This window comes from Peromyscus californicus, unplaced genomic scaffold, assembly GCF_007827085.1.
Source record: "Peromyscus californicus insignis strain IS unplaced genomic scaffold, ASM782708v3 Scaffold_17__1_contigs__length_78620276, whole genome shotgun sequence".
NCBI lineage: Eukaryota > Metazoa > Chordata > Mammalia > Rodentia > Cricetidae > Peromyscus > Peromyscus californicus.
Genome location: NW_026294469.1, coordinates 14,485,649 through 14,505,010, shown reverse-complemented (window position 1 = coordinate 14,505,010; position 19,362 = coordinate 14,485,649). Strand labels below are relative to the sequence as shown.

The window sequence follows — 19,362 nt, the reverse complement described above, 5'->3', positions numbered from 1 at the left end:
ATTAAGGGTGAGTATGTCAACAGTTTTTGTCTTCAGCCTTTTGGTATGGTTTCTTTAACTTCTGTCGAGCTTCTGTTGCAGGTATTGGACACGGCGTATCGTCTAAGGATGTCATCACCATTAGCGTATTCTTCCGGCTAAAAATAAACATCAAACTCCAAAGCCTGTATTGTCTCATGTTTTTGAAAATTGAAGAACGAAGTTTTATTATTCTATTTATACCTGCTTTCTCACTTTTGGCGTTGACTATTACTGATTTCAAAAATACAATTTATATTTGACATGTAACTGTAGAAAATAGGTCACTCCCACCCCCACCTCTGCCCCCATTTGCTGGTGCATTCTAGCCAGATTTTCTAGTTAATAGTCATACACAGAGCTGATGATGGTAACTAACATTTACCATGTCTCGGGGGCACAGTTCTAGCCTCTTCACATAATCACCTCATTCAGTCCTACGCAGCAGGGTACATTATCATCCACACGCTATAGCCATGGAAATAAGGTACAGGGAGATAAAGTACCCACATTTTTCACAAAGCAGTATTGGATTGTTTAGAGCAGTGCTTCCAGTGAAAGCATCAGTGCTTTCACTCCAAAGCCATGTTACAGAAAGAAGTATACCCTCCTTTGGCAAAATCCGAAGTCCTTTTTCTCCAACTCTTAATAACTCTTGCTTTCAAAGTAATCGCTGGCTTAAAATAAAGTCTTCTAGGGAGTTTGATTGCTGTTCATTCAGTATGGCTGAATTTTATATTGAAGAAACCACCTCAATTATGATCAGAATGTTTTGTTTTGTTTTGTTTTTCTATTTTTAAATCTTTCTGGTTTTTTAAGACAGGGTTTCTCTGTGTAGCACTGGCTGTCCTGGAACTCACTCTGTAAACCAGACTGGCCTTGAACTCAGAGATCTGTCTGCCTCTGCTTCCTGAGTTCTGGGATTAAAGGTGTGTGCCACCATGCCCAGCTCATGATTATATTTTTAAAGCTACTGTTTACATAAACTAGGAAGTTACAGAGCAAGATCTCACTGTAAATCGTCATTGAGAAGTAAGCTTTTTTTTTTTTTTTTTTTTTGGTCATATGATGTGACAGTGACTTGATATTTAAACATGCTTTGTATTAGTAGGTGGCATCACCCTGAAGTAGAGACTGAGGACTGAAAGCTTGTTTTTGTATCAGCTACACTGTTTCTAAAATTGGTTTAAGTGTTGGTGACACTAATTAACATTGTTAGAAAATAGAACAAAAGTATCAGTTTAAGAAATGGATGTTTGAGGCTGCAGAGATGGCTCAACAGTTAAGAACACTGACCTTTCTTCCAGAGGTTCTGAGTTCAATTCCCAGCAACCATGTGGTGGCTCACAACCACCTATAATGAGATCTGGTGCCCTCTTATGGCCTGAAGGGACACATGGCAACAAGCAGAACACTGTATACATAATAAATTTTTTTTTAAAAAAGTGGATGTTTAATATCTTGAGGAAACCACTCTTAAACATTTGAAATCAATGAAAACATGAAGTGCTTCTAACAGTTTAGGTAATCCCTTTCGATTAACTTTGATTAGTAAACAGATAATAGACTATTAATCTAGGCTATTGCACTTGCCTGTAATCCTAGTGCTAGTGAGGTTGAGGCAAAGAGTTCCTGAGATTAAGGCCAGCTTGGACTATATAGCAATAATCTGACGGGGGTGTTGAATGGATGAATGAATGGATGGATGGATTTGATTTGGAACCTAGAACTCCCTGCCTCAGCCTTCCAAGTGCTGGCATCGCATGTGTCTGCACCATAGGATGACTTAAAGTGACACTTGGATGTTTTGGGGGGAGGAAGACGAGAAATTCTTCTATATCAACAAGATCCCCAGTTGTTTAGTTTCCACAAACTGTAGTGTGGGGTTCCACAATATGGTCTGTGGAAGGAAACATGCTTTTTTAAAGTCAGTGCTTTCTGCCTTTAGTCCCAGCACTCAGTAGGCAGAAGCTGGCAGATCTCTGAGTTCTGAGTTCAAGGCCAGCCAGAGCTATACAGAAACTCTAGAAAAGAGCCGAAGTAAGTGAGTAAACAAGCAAATACATAATGTCAGTGCTTGCTAATCTTTGTGGATCCTGTGATGTTCTGTATTATTTCCAAATAATTTTATTGGAATTTGTTTTGCATATGATACAGAGATGTAATAGATTGAAAGTGATAATTAATGGTTCCTTTACTGATTAATAATAGGACAGGTATAGTGGCTCATGTCTTACTTAGTCTTAGACCACTGTAGACTTGAAGCAGGAGAAGCATGAGTTGGGGGCCAGCGTGGTCTTTGTAGGAAGTTCCAGACTGAAAGTGATAATTAATGGTTCCTTTACTGATTAATAATAGGACAGGTATAGTGAGTGGCTCATGTCTTAGTCTTAGACCACTGTAGACTGAAGCAGGAGAAGCATGAGTTGGGGGCCAGCATGGTCTTTGTAGGAAGTTCCAGACTGGCCTCTGCTGCATAGTGAGATTCTGTCCCAACCTTCTCCCCTAAAATCCAAAATTAATGACTTTTTTACTAGTGTTGTGAAATGCTATTTCTGCCAAGCTTAATTCCTGTATGTGCATACTGACCTGTAAGTTTTACATTTAATTGTACAGATTGTGACTTCGATTGCTTTCTAATACCGTTCATGTTTGCCATTTCAACTAATTATGGTTATTGTGTATATGAAATTGTGTGTTTTTCTCGTTTTCATACTTTGTATTTTTATTGAGAGTGCTCATTCTTTTATCATGACATGGGTCATTTTTTCTCTGTCATTTATACCTAAGATAAAGTTTAATTTGCAAGGTATAAAGGAATTAATCGCAGTATGATGATAAGCGTATGAGATGTAGTTTCTCTCACATCTCAGTTCACTGTAGTGAAATTGGTGGACCGTGGTGACTGAGGATGACCGACAGTGGAGAGAAGCCTGGACGAGGACTGCTCACAGAAAGACCTCAGTTCAGGGTGTATAGTGGCTGGAAGTTTGGCTCAGTAATGTGAACAAAGGAGAAAGAGCCGTTCTTTATGTTGTGGGAGTGTCCTAGTTTGTCTGTGACTGCAGGAGTGAGCAGTGCTGAGGCTGGAAAGGGCACAGTGCCAGGTGGGCTGGAATCCCCTGTCGCTTCCTGATGGGACGGCCTGTGTGCGGATGAACAGGTGTGCTGCCTGCAGAGGCAGTCCTTCGTTGCTCAGCACCACTACAGTTCGTTACTGTAGCAGCTGAGGGTTCTTAGGAGTGAGAGGAAATGCAGAGTAGCTAGGAACCACGATGAAAGAGGCCCTTGAATTTCCAAAGCGCAAGGAGCAGTGGTGCTGACGACTCCTGGTTGCTGAGTGAACTGGAGAGTGAAGGTGGGCAGGACTTCGTTTAAACAGTATGTTGGCAGTGCTGGTCTGAGCTGCCCAGGTAGTAGCAGTGGAGTGTTGGATGGGTTCTTTCTTGTTCTCGTGTCCAGGCAGACTTCCCTGTTGCTGGGCTTAAAAGTGTGCACCACCATGCCTATGTCAGGTGAAGTTTTGTTAATACTGTAAAGGTAGTGTGTGTTCAGAGTTTTGCACCCATTGCTAAAGGCATAGATGCTACCTACAGTTTCATTATTCCTTAATTTTTAACAAGATTCAAAGGATGAGATTGTTTTACCTATAAATATTTTTGTATGCTGTCGTATTTTGCACATTTACTGTAAACATTTCCATATAATTATCACCTCCCCTCCCCCCTTTAGTTTTTCGAAACAGGGTTTCTCTGTAATGGTCCTGACTGTCCTGGAACTCACTTTGTAGACCAGGCTGGCCTCAAACTCACAGAGATCTGCCTGCCTCTGTCTCCCAAGTGCTGGGATTAAAGGCTTGCACTACCACCACCCCGCCCCTTTTGTTTTTTGGGATGGCACCTTGAACTTTGCCCATGCCAACCAAGCTCTCTGCCATCTACTCTTATCTTAATTACCAATCTGACTTTAATAGCCAAGTTATAGCCTGTTACAGAATAGTATTTATCTACCTACTTTGTTTCTTTTTTTATTTGTTTTGTTTTTCAGAGACAAAGTTTCTTTGTGTAGCCTTGGATGTCATAGAACTAGCTTTGTAGACAAGGCTGGCCTTGAATTCAGAGATCCGCCTGCCTCTGCCTCCTGAGTGCTGGGATTAAAAGTATGTGCCACCACTGCCTGTTTCTTTGAGTTTCTTACTGTTAAATTATTGGCTTAAATAACATTTTGGTGTGTCTATTACATTTGACTTCTTGCTGTTGGAAAAATATTGCTCTGAATCTCTTTCAAGTTAAATCTTTGCTTATTTGTGATAGTTTTAAGTTCTTAGGAGGAAAAAAAATTAGGCCAGCAGGAGATACATGGTTTTTATTTGTGTGCATGCCACAGGACAAAATCAACTGCTGTTTCTCAAGCACTAGACCTGGTGTTTTTGAGACAGGGTCTCTTATTAGTCTTGTACTTGCGAAATAGGCTAGGCTGGGTGGCTAATGAGCCTTAGAGATCTGTCTCCCTGTCTCGTTCCTCAGTGCTTGGATTACAAGAGTGCCTCGCCACACGCAGCTTATTTTTCATGGGTTCTGGGAACCAGATCCAATTCTTCATGCTTGCAAAGCCTCCCATCTTGACAGCCTTTTGGGTAGTGTTGAAGTACATTCCGTTGTATGTCCTGCTTCTGGAGTTCTTCCTTTTGCAGAGCTGATGCTCTTCACCCGGAAACAAGTGTTCCATGCTTTCCTTTTACCTAGCCACCGGTGCCATGATCTGTGACCTTGACTACTGGGATAGTGGCATATTTGTCCAATTTGCATTACAGCTTCTAGGTCCATCCATGCTGTAGCTTCTGTCAAAAACAATCTAGTTCTTTCTATTGGTCTTTAATGAATCCATTTTCAAATTTTCTATTGTTTCATTGATTGAATTGAAAAGCTATTCTGAGCAGAGCCAGACAGATATCTGAGTTCAAGGTCAGTCTGATCTACCAAAGAAAGAGAGAGGGGGTGGGGAGAAGGAGGATGAAGAAGAAGAGAAGAAAGAAAAGTTATTCTGGTCAACTATGTCTAAATTCTCTTCAGTAAAGAGTAGCTTTGTTGAGTAACTCTCCCCCCCACCCCCTCCACCCCCACATTAGAGGCTGGAGTTTATTGTGCACACACCTGGATGTTGGTCCCATTGGTTTTGAAGGCTTGTTCTTTTTGCAGGAAGACCTTAGTTGAATTTTAGTTTTTCTTCTGAATTACTTAGAGCTTTTCATTATATTCTTATTACATACATTAAATGTTTAGAATTGTTACTCCATCTTGCTCATCTTTTCTCCTGTTTTAACCATTTCTGGAATGCTTTTCCTCTATATTCTGTCACTGTTGGTGGTTTTGGTTTGTTTTGTTCTTCTAGAATGCAGTCTTGGCCTGTCTAATCTTAGTGGTAGTGCCTTGTCATGGTCATTTTGTTGTTGTTCATTGAGATAAGATCTCCCTCTGTAGTACAGGCTGGCCTTAAACCCAAGAGCTTCCTGTCTCAGTCTTCCAAGTGCTGGAATTACAGGCATTTCCCACCATGCCCAGATTAATATTGAGTAGAATTGGTTTTGTCAGATTGTTTTAGGTCTTTGTTGAAGAAAGGGATTTACTATCACAGTTGCTTAACTAGTTTGCAAACTGTTACTTAGGATGAGTGGAGAGGGAATCAGAAGTCAGGAGATTCATTTTAAGACTGGATTTCTGGTTTCACCTAGACCTGAGTTGAAGTTGATTTTTCCAATGTCTGTTGACTATTGTCTAGGATGCCTGCTGTTGTCATGGCCTGTGGTTTGTTGTTGTTGTTGTTTTTTAAACCTTGCTTTGGGGAGTCACAGGAAACTTCCTTTTAAGAATGACTTGCAATAAGGTAGCAAGGATTATGAATGTCTGCAATGGCTCTAAAATATTCATGCCTTCAGAGCTTGGCAGAGACCACAGCAGCGTCAGACCTGTTCAGCATGAATGTAAAATACTAATTAGCTCCTGTGTATTTTCTACAAAAGTGAATGAATATGTGCTTCTTGCTTAGTTGGGTAATTCTGTAGATTTGATTGCTCCCCTCCCCTCCCTTTCTCTCCTCTCTCTTCCCCTCTACCCCTCCCTTTCCCTTCCTTTCCCTCCCCTCTCCTCCCCTCCCTCCCCTTCCCTTCTTGATTTTGCTGGAACTCACTATGTATACCAGGATGGCCTTGATCCATCTGCCTCTGTCTCTTAAGTACCACTTTTACTTTTCTAATCTATGGACTGAAGAATTAGGGAATTCAACCCTTTAAAGTATTTGGTTGGTAGACAAGTTATAGTCTTTGAGGAGAAAGAAAAATCTAAGGATAATTTAAGTAAGCAAAGTAAATTTGCAAAATATATAATCAATCTTTCATTTCTAGTCTTTAGAGAATATTCAAATGAATTCCAATAAAAAAACAAATCTTTTTTATAACACATAACTATGGCAGTTTTTTTTCTAGACAGACACTTTTTAAAAAAGTGTTTTGTTAGAGTTTTATTATGACAATTTCATACATGTATACAATAATTTTGATCATACTCATCCCTGTTACCCTCTTTCTCACACTGAAGAGTATGTGTCTCCCCTGCAGCAGTGAACTGGGCACTGAGTTGTTTGTAGCTCAGTGGTAGAGTACTTGCCTAACATGCGTGAGGCCCTGGGATTGGTACACTGCTATCTTAGCACTGTAAGAGTGGGTAGGAAGCCGGGCGGTGGTGGCGCACGCCTTTAATCCCAGCACTCGGGAGGCAGAGCCAGGCGGATCTCTGTGAGTTCGAGGCCAGCCTGGGCTACCAAGTGAGTTCCAGGAGAGGCGCAAAGCTACACAGAGAAACCCTGTCTCGAAAAACCAAAAAAAAAAAAAAAAAAAGAGTGGGTAGGATAGTGGTGTGTGGAGAGGAAAAATGGTCACAGTAGAGTAACTATTGAACATGCCCTAACTAGATAGTGTCCGTCATAAGACATATACTATAGGTGCAGTGTATGAGAAATCTATTCTTTTTTTAATCAAAGGAGGAGTATTGAGGAATTCTAGACAAGGCAAGAAAGAATATACGCAACAGCATCAAAGTCACAATGGCTGTGACCTAAGGTCATGGTGCAACAAAGTGAGGCACTTGGTTGGGATTGTAGTTTAAATTTAATGTGTTTTGGTGGTGCTTTACAGGTGAACAGGATACAGTTGTAAAAATGTTTAGAAAGAGCTGGCAAGATGACTTAGTGGGTAAGGTGCTTGCTGCCAAGCCTGATGACCTGAGTTCAATTCCCGGGACCCACATGGTAGAAAGGAGAGAACTGACTCCTACAAGTTGTCTTCTAACTCCACAAGTGCATGTACAGACTACATTAAAGAAAAAACTTACTAAAAAGTGTATAAAAGTATTGGGAGACCAGTGAGATGACTCAACAGATAAAGTCACTTACTTCCAAGCTTGACCTGAGTTTGATCCTCAGAACTGATGTGGAGGAAGGCAAGAGCTGACTCCTTCAAGTTATCCTATGACCTCTATACTTGTGCCCTTGTACATGCATACCTCCTTCTGGATGAATGGATGGATGGGTGGATGGATGGGTGGGTGGATGGATGGATGGATGGGTGGATGGATGGGTGGGTGGATGGATGATTAGGATGGGGGTGTAGCTTAGTTGGTAGAGTGTTTGCCTAGCATGCATGAAGCCTTGAGTTTGATCCCTACCACCACAATGGTACTTATCTGTAATCCCAGCACTTGGAGGGGGCGGTGAGGCAGGATGATCAGAAGCTCCAGGTCATGGTTAACTACATAGTGAGTTGGAAGCCAGCCTGAGCTGCATGAGACAGCTTCTAAGGAATATAATGTACCAACATTTGTGGTACACAGGGTTGGGTTGGGGGGGGTGTTAATTAAAAATTTCTTTACAGTTTGGCTTAAAAGTCCTTTAGTGTTCAAGATATAAAATTTATATGTTCATAATAAGTAAATTATAAAATCTAGATAATGTGGTTTAAATGTTAGCCCTTGGAGCTAAAGAAGAATAAAATTTAACGGGTAAGGTCAAGTTTGGATGGATTTAGTTTTTAATGGATTAAATATTTCTGGGTACTGATATTGATGGGCATGCCGATTCTCGAGTCTGCCAAACAAAAGATGTGTAGAAATCATTTCTTGATTCTCTTTGAATCCATGAAACCTTGCTTTTGTATCACTGGAATTTTTTGTTGCTGAATTTCATCCAGTTCAGGAGTATCACATCTTATTTTCCTGTGGTGTGGCACACAGTGCCAGCAGCTGAAAGTGTGACTGGGCTAACACCTGCCACTCCTGGTGTCTGCTTTCTGCCCTTGACAAGTGTCAGCACTGAATTACGCCGTAGAACCTGCTGCACAAAACCAAGATGTGGATTGTAGAATGCACAGTTGACAGGAACAAGAAGCTGTTGGATATACTGCAGTACAGTGAACTTTGTGTGGAAGTTGGGCATGGGCAGGAAATTTTGAAGTTCGGTGGTCGAACTAGGATGAGGCAAGGGAACGAATCAGTAACAACAGCAATTAACAGTGCGGTTTTCTTCTGTCCTGTAAACAGAAGTGTGTTGTGTCTTTGGCAGTAGGGTTTTAGGATCTGGTTCTAGTGGGCAGTCAAGAGTGATGACAGTAGCTGTGGTGTCTGAGGAGCTCTCTTGACCAGTAACTCATGGGTAGGTATTCCAGAGCTGGCTGAGATAAAGCGTGAACCTCTTCAACAGTTAGTAATGGTTAGACATTTAAGGCCAGCCTGATGATGTGTAGAGTGATGTAATCTCATAGATAGAATTTGATTAGGCTTACTGGCCTATAGTCAGTCTCTATAGAACAGCCCAAAAGTCTCATGTTTCAGGTCATGGTGAGGAGCCCTTAACTGCTGTGGAACAAAGTCTGTTTCACTCATGAAGCTTCTGTGAGTCTTGTTCCAACATAAGGTAACATGCTTGGAAGTTTATAGGAATAACCAGAATTCCCATGTCACAATGCAGAACTAAGTTATTCCTTAGCTATTAGCCAGGTGATGTAGCTAGGATGGTATTGAGCTGAACTAGTAAACGTGGGATACTACCTAAGCAACGGGACTGAAGTGTCTGTCCACAGTTTATCTGGAAGCAGGAGCCAGTGCCAGGGCACCCGAGGAAGTGCAAACAGTGCCTTAGAGTAGAGGAGAGAGCTGGGCACTGAAGGCATGTGTGTGGGTACTTACTTGTCTTCAGGTGCTTTGGAGAGTATGAGACTATGGGAAGAGAGGAATTTGCTTTACTTCCATGGACAGAACCAGGAGCAGTACTATTATTAGTATTAGCTTTTGGTCTGACACTTAACATCTACTTCCACTTTAAACAGCCTAATTCTCGTGAGATTAACATGGTAGTTCACACCCAAGCATGTTTGCTTCAGTGTTGCCCGATACATTGTTTCAACATCAATTAAAACAAAACAAAACACACTGATCACTAAAAGGCAGCCGAGAGAGACAAGGCAAGCATTAGAACCAAACTTAACCTGTGACTGTTGTTTAAATGATCACAGGCCAGGAATTTAACAAATGATTGATACACTAAGGGTCTAATGGGTAAAGCAGACACCATGCCAAATTGGGCAGGCAATGTAAGAGGTAAAAATGCCCCAACGAAAAACATTAAAAAAAAATTCACCTAGTAACTCAGTAGAGGACAGCCATGGGTAATTGGTGAGCTTGTGAGAGGCCAGTGACAATTTCCTACACAAACACAGAGTGAGAAATGAACAGAAAGACACAGAAGTGAAACCCATAAATAATACATGCAAGAACTGAGACAGTCTTGTTTCGTGCCTGGAATACCAGAAGAGAGAAACAGAAGAAATGTGAAGCCACGATGACTAACAGTTTCCAGAATGAGTGATAGAAACCAAACTCCTGATCTGGGGAAACCAGAAAGCAAGATTAAGGAAACAAAATGCAGCCTAAACCTAGGCAAATCACGCTCACACTCACATCACAAAACACCTGCAGTGCAACAAAGAATGGAAGTAAACTTACCAGAGTTGTGCAGGCAAGAAAGCAGAAGAGGAGTCCAGTCAGTAGTGATGCCCAGTATTGCAGGAAGGCTATGGTAAAAAGTGTTGAAAGACCCACTAACCTGGGGTTTTATGTCGAAAGGCATTTGAAAGCAATGAAAGTAGTGAGTGCTTTTAGGTGATGAAGTGATGGGATTAAAGTGACAAGGATGTGGGGAAAGTTGGGTTCAGTGAAATCTGTATAACACTCTAATGTAATGACAGCTTAATGTAAAAATTCCCTCTTGATGCTTATCTCAGGGTATCAGCCTGTAGAGGATACAACAGAGATGTAGTATAGACCACTATACAAAATTTTCATTCCAAACATGAGCTCAAAGTTCTCTTTCTGGCATCTTTGTTAAAAACTGTGAAACAAGATTCTGGGAGACATCCCATTTAGATGTCACATTATATGACATTTAAAAATCCCAAGGTAATGTGATATAATAGCAACCAGAAAATGTACTAAGGAAGAGGCTAAAGAGACACAAAAGTAAAACTTCAAGCTGATTATGTCAGCTTCATTTAGTCATCAGTATGTGTAGAAGCAGGTTCTTAAGTTGCATCTTGCTTTTGAGGTTGTCTGATTACTGAAGAAGTCCTCAGTGTTGTATGCTGTCTGTCAGCTCCTGGCTTGGCAGCCCCTTGTTCCTCTACCCTAAGGGTAAAACTGACTTCCCAGCAGATTGAGTTTCCTAGAGTGCTAGGCATCATTTCTGGGTGAACTAGCTCCTGGCCACCTTATTTACTCTTTTTCTGTTACTTAATGTCTATGTCAGAGAAAATGGTGACTCTGGACTGCTGGAAAAGCCAAAGGTGTTTTTAGTCCAAGTCACAGTTGTCTCCTTGGATCTTGAGGTGGGAGTCATGACTGCTAACCCTTTTTCAGTGATCCTTTAGGTGCTTTTCAGTTGGATAACATTCAGAATAGCCATCAAATTAATCCCAGGATTCAAGAAACATGTTGGCATATTGGGCAAGCATAGGGACTGAACCAGTCTGTATAGGTTTGAGCCTCTGTGTTTTGTTTTTCTGTCGACTTTGAGTGAAGGTTCTTAATGGTTGTGCCTTAGTTTCATCATCTATAACATGTAGTCTCTACCTTGGAGATTAAATGAAGTGTTTAGAATAATGACTGACATTTTTGGTTTGGGTTAGAGTGTGCTAGATGAAATATCAGCATATTTAAATTCATAGCAGAATTTAAGTGATCAGATACCAGCTTAATGATACATTCACAGAAATTTACAGTGATGATCTGCTTGGATATTTATGTAGATGCAACTTGTGAAATTCTATGGAAATAATATTCCATTTTCTCCATCTTGAGAACTTTTGTGGAGAGAAAGCCTTTGATGGCGGTTGTGCTAGGATGTCACTGTTCAGAAAGAGTACAGACATTGGTGCTGAATGTTGCCAACCTAGTCACGCTAGACCTCGAGAACCCTGGAGATAGCTGTTGCAAAGGGAGGGCCGAGTGGCTTATCTACGCCTGTTTTCATAGCGTTCTGAAATCTGCTGAAGTTGCTTCCAATGGGTCACAAAAACAGCTCACAGGAATCAGCCTTGGACTTCCTTCCTGGTTTGGTATAGTACTCTGACACAGCCCAAGGGTCCCAGGAAGTGGTTGGGGCTTTGATAGTAGGCAGGTCCTTCTCATTGCTGAGCCTTGGCGTCGGGGGTTGCAGTGGAGATTCTCCACCTTTGTTTTCGCTTGTTTTTTAAGAAAAATATCTATTTTATTTAATTAGGTTTGAGACCAGATATCACTAGTTCAGGCCGGCTTCAATTTACAGTCCTACCTCATTCCTACCAAGTACTGAAAGTCCAGGCATGTCCCACCACACCCAGTTCTCTTGTGGGTTTTTTGTTTGTTTTTGTCACAGTTGTCTATGGAGAGGGAGGGCAGGAGTAGGAGCATCTTTAAGAAAAGAAGAATAAAGGGACAAGTTTAAAGGTACATTTAAATCAGCCGGACGGTGGTAGCACACGCCTTTAATCCTAGCAGTCGGGAGACAGAGGCAGGCGGACCTCTGTGAGTTTGAGGACAGCCTGGTCTACAGAGCGAGTTCCAGGGCAGCCAAGGCTACACAGAGAAACCCTGTCTTGAAAAACAAAACAACAAAAAACCCCTTTAAATCAGTAAGAGTTTTAGAACTATATGAGGCCTAAAATAACAATTTTTTTCCCCCTCTTAAGACAGGGTCTCCAGAATTCTGTAGCCCAGGCTGGCCTGGTACTCACTATATAGTCTAGGCTAGTTTTGAACTTTAGGCTACTTTGCCTGTGCCTTCCAAGTGCTGGGATTATAGTTTGCATGACCACACCCAGCCTGGGCAGTTTATTCTTCTAGCTCAGTGGTTCTCAATCCAGGGAACAAAAGACCCTTTCACAGGAAAACAGATATTTACAATATGATTCATAACAATAGCAAAATTACAGCTATGAAGTAGCAGTGAAAATAATTTTATGCTTGGGGGTCGCCACAGCAAAAGGAACTGTATTAAAGGGTCCAGCGTTAGGTAGGTTGAGAACTACTGTGAATCTAGCTGCTTATTTCGAGCTAACTCAGATGTTACAGCAGAATGATAATAACATAGCAATTCATGATTTGAAAGTTCAAGGTTATTTAAGCGTCTTGGATCTGTAAAACCAGATGTCCTTTCTAAAGAAGGCATGGAGACTTGGATAATCAGAGGTAGCCCTTGTTGGAGGTCATACAGGGAAAAGACTAAGGAGGCAGTGGTTTATCTCCTGGCTTCATGACAACTTGGTGCTCTGCTGTTAACATGAGAAAAGTGGACGTAGGAGAACTGTCCTCCCCAGTACAGATAATGAAGCTTGGAAACACTCCTGTAGTATTAGACAGTCCTGTAGAGTTAGAAAGAATGAACTTCGAAAAGTGAGCACGATACATAAGAAGTCAGCTGAGGCTAGAGTAAGCAGTGTTGGTGGTGGTATTTGGTCAAGATGGAGTTTATGAAGTTGGCTGTGATATTCAACATATAGTAAGCGTTGACTACAGAGATCTAGTCTGAAGTCCCAACTCACTTGGCCATGTTTACAAGGGTGATCACATCACTAAAGGGACAGGTATTTTCCCCTGTTACCACCTTTGGTGCTATGCTTGAGCCCAGGCCTTTGGCATGCTAGAAACTTCTAAATCTGAACCTTAACTCAATGATAAAGCCTGGCAAGATGAAGGCTCCTGCTGTCAAAGATGCCAGACTCATCTTAGTGCATAGGTGGAAAGATGGTCAGAGGAATTTTCTAGACAGTGAAATAGCTCTATAACATATGGGTAAGTTACCACCCCCACCCCTTTGGGCCTAGTCTTTACCCGCTGAGTCAGCCATCTTGCAGGCCCTCAGCACTTGGTTTGTTTGAGATGGGGTCTCTATGTAGCTATGCCTATCCTGGAACTCCAAATAGACCAGGCTGGCCTCAGACTCAGAGATCCTACTGCCTCTGCCTCTTTGCTGGGATTAAAGGTGTGTAACACACCTGGTTTATGGGTAGGATTTTTAAGGATGGAGGGCATGGGTTAAACCAGTGCAAGTGAGCACATATGAAACAAACTGAAGAGACTGCGAGCTTGAGGGTTGTGGGGATGAGACTGGCCAGTGAACAGAGGTCAGTAGGCTGGGGTGAGAGATGTGGGTCTTTGTGAATGAGCAGACTGCTGGAGACATAAAAGACCAAAGTTAGGGGTAGTTCCCATGCTAGAGGCCGCCTGAGGTGTCAGTGCTGGTCCTCTTACTATTGGGGTTGTAACCCAGGGTAGCACACGTGATTGCTTAGGGTTTATTTCTGTCAGTGGAGATTTTTTTTTTTTGGTAGTGAGTTAGCTTAGATATATGAAGTGAATAGTGGTATGTGCTGTTTTTGAGAAAGACATAAAGGATGACACAGTTAAGTTTGATAGATAGCAATTTAAAATTAGGAAAATGTTGTGAGGAAGTTGCCTAGGGCTCTGAAAAAGCCCATATCTTTTCAAAACTGAATGTCTTCTGTGTATGCACGTATTTGTGTGCCATGTTGCATGTGTGGAGGTCAGAACAGTGTGGGACTAAGGTTGTAGAGTAATTTAATGGCACATTAAAAAAAAACTGGTTATATTAGCTAGGTAGCGGTTATTTTCAGTTTTCATTAACAGTTTAAATACACGAGGTTACAAAAACCACAGAATGTCAAATACAAAAATGTCAGCATTATTGCCCCGTCTAATTCTTACCTTCGTTTTCATACACACACATCCTATTTGAAGCATATGCTCTAGTCTCATCTCTGTTGGCTAAAAAAATGTGGGGATTTCTCCTGCTCTCCTGGGGGATTTAATCAAGGAAATCTAGCATTCTTTTAGAGTGAGAAATATCTTTTTCTATAATCTTCTCTTCCTGCTAAACCAGAGATGATCCTGATTGACTTTTAGTCTCATTCCTTGGGTTACTGGTTGCCAGCCTTTTTAAACCTGTTTTTGTGCTTTTGATGCCCAGTTTTGTGATCTGTGTAACCGATTTGAAGTTAAATGTTTTGAAATACATAAAAGAAAATGCATACCATTACAAATGTAAGTTACATTCACATGCAGCTATCAGAATTTCAAAGTGTGTATAATAATGTATCATTTATTAGTAACAGTGGGGGTATGATCATGACCTTAATTTTAAAGCAGTAAGCAGTGGAGATAGTGAGAAAAGATTGTAGGGGCTGGGAGTGTGCTCCCGGTAGAGTGCTGGCCTAGTATACACAAAACCCCACCGAGTTCTGTCTCCAGCACCAGTGAACTGGGTGTGGTGGTGCTTGACTGTCATCCCAGCACTCAGGAGGTGGAGGCAGCAGGCTCAGAGACACAAGCTACATACTGGATCAAGGCCAGCTTTGGTTACAGGAACCCATCTCAAACCTACCATCCCCAACAGAACTATAATGCATTATGAAGCAGCTGGTTTGTATTGGAGACAAAGTCCCAGTTACTGATAATGCTGCAATGTTTTATTGCCAGCAGTCACAGAAAACACTTCAAAATTTCAGTTTAAGAAAATATGTATGTGTTTTTTTTTTTAATATAAAGCACTGTGTTTCATTATGATATTCTTTTTGTTTTTCCAGACAGCGTTTCTCTGTGTAGCTTTGCACCTTTCCTGGAACTCACTCTAGCCCAGGCTGGCCTCGAACTCACAGAGATCCGCCTGGCTCTGCCTCCCTAGTGCTGGGATTAAAGGCGTGCGCCACCACCGCCCGGCTCATTATGATATTTTCATGCATGGATATACTATACTTTTATTCAACCCCTTTACTACCTCTGTAGCTCTTTTGATGAAAACAGTGGAGTGATCGATCTTTCATGTGGCATTAACTGAGTACTACATTCTCTGCAGAGAACCAGTTGAAAACTTGAATGCCTTTTCAGCATGAAGCCTAACGAGAGGGGTTTGTTGTTGCAGGAGTATAAGCGCAAACTAGCCAGAGTTTCCCTGGTGCGCAAAGAACTCCGAGCCCGGATCCAGAGCCTGCCAGATTTGTCTCGACTGCCCAATGTCACTGGCAGTCACATGCACCTGCCCTTTGCTGGGGACATCTACGGTGAAGATTGATGGTCAATCTCCTCCAAGGCCAGGACTTTGCCAGACATGGAGACAGGTTAGGTGAATAGTCCTGTAGAGTTATTTTTGTACGTTGTTGAGAGAGTGGTCCTAACACAAGAAATGACAAGGAAGTATAAAATGGTTTAAGTGTTGGTTTGTTTACTATTTTGTTAGTGAGTTAACATGACTTAGTTAAAACCAAGTGATTTCTGTGTATTAATGAGCTTAAAATAGTGATTATTTTCAAAAGATCTTTTTGTAAGTTTGGTTTTTTGATCCAAGGTCTTGTGAGAAATTCTGTTCTATTTCTTCATGTATTTTCAATTGTTTTTCTTTATTTTTTTCAGTATCTAATCACTGTACACTATCTAATTCCTAATGAGAAGAACTGATCAAGAGCTGATATGAGACTGTATTATGGTATCGTTAGGACTTGATTATAGAAGAAACTAAATGTTTCAACCTCACCTTTTCCCTTCTTGCCACCCAAATAGTGGTTCTGTGTGTCCTCATGCCTTTGAGTTTTTTATTCCCTAGAGGTCAGTAACAACACTAGACATGGATGCCACGTGGAGGGTCAAATTAAAGCTTATAGAGCATTTCCCCTATAGAGTAATTTCATCCCAAATGCCAATCCGGAACAAAAGGCCTGTTAAATAGACCCTTGATTACACTGTAGAACTAAGTGCATTTCATGATTTTGAGAATGTTGTAAGTGTTGACGTCCTACCAAGAGGCCAAGAGCACAGCTGACTGCTTCTGTGAGGTCAGTCACCTTATATCATCGATCCCTTTAACAAAACACCAGCCGTGGGGAGTAAAGGAAACGTCAGACAGTGACATGCTTATTCCCTCGTCCATGTAATATAAAATAGCACTTAGCTTGAGTAGCTCAAGAACTCCGTATCCATATGTTCATTTAAGTAGCCTGGAACATTTTATTTCCTTAAGGTTTTTGAATAACTGTATATTGGGAATTAAGCAGTGCTATACTACAGGGTAGATCTGGTGAATTTTATACTTGTATGTTTACAGATGTAAATACAAAGCAAATGTACCTTTACTCCATCCTGGTGTGTTAGAGCAGGTGCATGCTCTCCAGCTTTCTTTTAAGTTACATTGTGAACCTGCAGGTTTGTATTGAATAGTGACAAGGGGGACTATTTTTCTCCTTCATTGCTTTGCATTTCTCATTGTAATCAGAGTCAAACTAGTTAGTTAATAGAACACCTTTTAAATTCCACAGGCCAATTCTATCTTGCTACTCTGAATGGCTACTCTGTTTCTTACTCGGTATTAGAGACTATAGTTGAAATGAATTTACATGTGAAGGAATGACAGATAATTTATCTTTAATAGCCAGTAGATTGGGAAACAGTGCTTTTAACAATTTGACCTCTCTCCAAAACAGTTACATGTATGGCATCATCCATCCCCTGCATGTCCTGTCTTCCAGTGCTTTAGACAACTTTTGGGAGTTAGGACACATTTCCTCATAGAACCTATAGCAGGTTCTCTGTGCACACCCCTGAAGCTCAGCTGGGAGCCAAATCCACTTGACCACGGATGTACTTAACATGTACGGTGGCTGAGGAGTGCTCATGGCACATCCTGAGCCCCATTTGTCTGTCACGGGCTTGTGTGCATGCGGCAGCCAGACGCTCACAGTGGGGTGTCTGCCAGTGCTGCTGTCTTTTCCCTAGGTGTAGGGATGGAAGAAAAGATGCAGCAGAGGGTGGACAGATGCACATTACACACCCTGGTTATGCCTGGTTTGAAAGTATGCCAAGTAAGTTAGTTTTTTGTTGTTGATGTTTTTGAAAGCAAAAGTTTTGTGTGTTAACTTATTTTCACTATCTTGAACTTATTTATGATTTGCTGACATGGTGATTTATCCATCTAAGATAGATACTTTTTTTCCGTTTAAAACTAATTTATAAATGGTGTACTCTTGGGAAGATATAAAATCTTTTAGAAGTTTGCTGAAATATTTTCACCATGAAGACAGACTTAGATACTCTTTTGATGCCAGTATCTGATCTAAATATTTATGATAAAATGTATTATTTTTTTAAAGAGCTTGATGAGATCTGTGATAAATGCTAGTACTCAAAACCCGAATCCCACAAACCTCATCTGTTAGTTAGCTCACTAACAGAACACAAACTGTACAGTCTGTTCTAGAAGTAAGTTTTCCAGCCTTACAGCAGTTAACATGGTAAGCCTTCAGAGATAGTCTAAGCTGGGTGTGCTGGTGCACACCTTTAATCTCAGTACTTGGGAGGTAGACGTAGGGTAGGATCTCTGAATTTGAGGCCAACTTGTTCTACAGAGTGAGATTCGTGCCATTAGTTTCATGGTGAGACCCTGCCTTAAAAAAAAAAAAAAAAAGAAAAGGAAAGAAAAAAGAAAAAGAAAGAAAAAAAGAAATAGGCTTAGGTGAGGGGTATAAAATACCAAACTCTAAATCATGGACATTTTCTCCACTATGTACCTGAGGCAGATTAGGAGTGTGAGAGCAGCTTGTCCTGGCCCTCAGGGGAAAGTGTGTCACATTGGCAGCAAGGTCCTGTGCTGGGAATGGACACCGTTCCTCTTTTCTCCACAAACAGTGCAGAGAGCTGTCTGCAGTGGCAATTTGAACAGATTTCCTGGTGCCCCTCTGCTCCTGCGACACTACAGTAAGTAAAAGAACCACAGGGGGAGATGGGAGCCTGGAAATGAGCTGTGCCCTGCGCCAGCCTTCCCTGAGGAAAACCACCCTGCGGCTGTGTGACAGCGCACCACAGCCTTGAGTCAGGGCTTCTCCATAAGAAATCCCGTAGAAGGAACAAAAGCTAGATGAGCTGGCCATCATGGTTTTCAGAGGTCAGAGAATGCTGTCTGCTGTCACTGTCTGAGCAGTGTCACCGGCTGTGGTTCACGGACTGTCTGAGAAGTCTGGACAGGAGGACAGTGACTGGGAGGCAGGAGGCCTTCCTCAATTCCCACTCTGATGGACAGGATGCGAAGTCACAAAGCCCTGCTTTCCTGGCTGGTAGCAGTTACTCCTAAGATGAGTCTGGCTTCCAGGCTGTGCTCTATAAAGCTGTTAACAGTGAACTCAGCTCTCTGTATAGAAAGGGAATGTTGTGTCAATTACTGGGTTTATTTCTACAGAGCTTTTGCTGCCATCCAGTCTGAGGTGGCAGGAGCACACAGGAAGAGGATTCTCCCTGTCTTTTACAAATCCTTTCCTTAGCTGTATCTGATGACAGTATAAGATCTTAATAAAGTTTTATGTTCTTTTTGAAGAGTTTTTGTGTGTGCTTTTTTTGTGAATCTAATTCATTGGGTAAAGGACAGGAAGGCATGGGACTAATGGGAGGGAGTTGTGTCAGTGAAGCAGAAACTACAAAAAGGGGTTTCTGTACTTGGTCAGTAGTCCAGACTTGTATGTAGGACGATCAGTATCACCATGGCATTTAGTAAACTGCAGATGGCTGAGCACCAGATTCTTACCTCAAGTATTTAAGCAGGGCCTGGGGAAACAGCTCAGTGGGTAAGAACCCTTGCAGTATAAACATGAGGACCTGAGTTTGATTCCCCAGCACCTGCATTAAAAGCTGGGCATGCCTACAAGTGCCAGTACTGGGGTGGACACAGGCAGATCCCAGGAGCTCACTGGCCAGCTATGATAGCCAGGAT

At 41.6% G+C, this 19,362-nt stretch overlaps 1 protein-coding gene across 5 annotated transcripts in view; it reads left to right on the top strand.

Moving 5' to 3' along the window:
• Rprd1a (regulation of nuclear pre-mRNA domain containing 1A) overlaps positions 1-18,968 on the top strand; it is a 55,450-nt gene extending 36,482 nt beyond the window's left edge. The window contains exons 7-8 of one of the 5 annotated variants that reach the window (XR_008219037.1): positions 15,535-17,464; positions 18,288-18,968. Coding sequence is in view for 4 of the 5 variants with exons in the window: in XM_052741674.1 (XP_052597634.1) it covers positions 82-281 (200 nt within the window). In the remaining variant the exon portion in view is untranslated. Of the gene's footprint in view, positions 1-81; positions 5,754-15,534 lie in introns of those variants that run through there. The other 4 variants (XM_052741673.1, XM_052741672.1, XM_052741671.1 and 1 more) reach the window with 4 other exon arrangements.
• Positions 18,969-19,362: the final 394 nt, after the last annotated feature.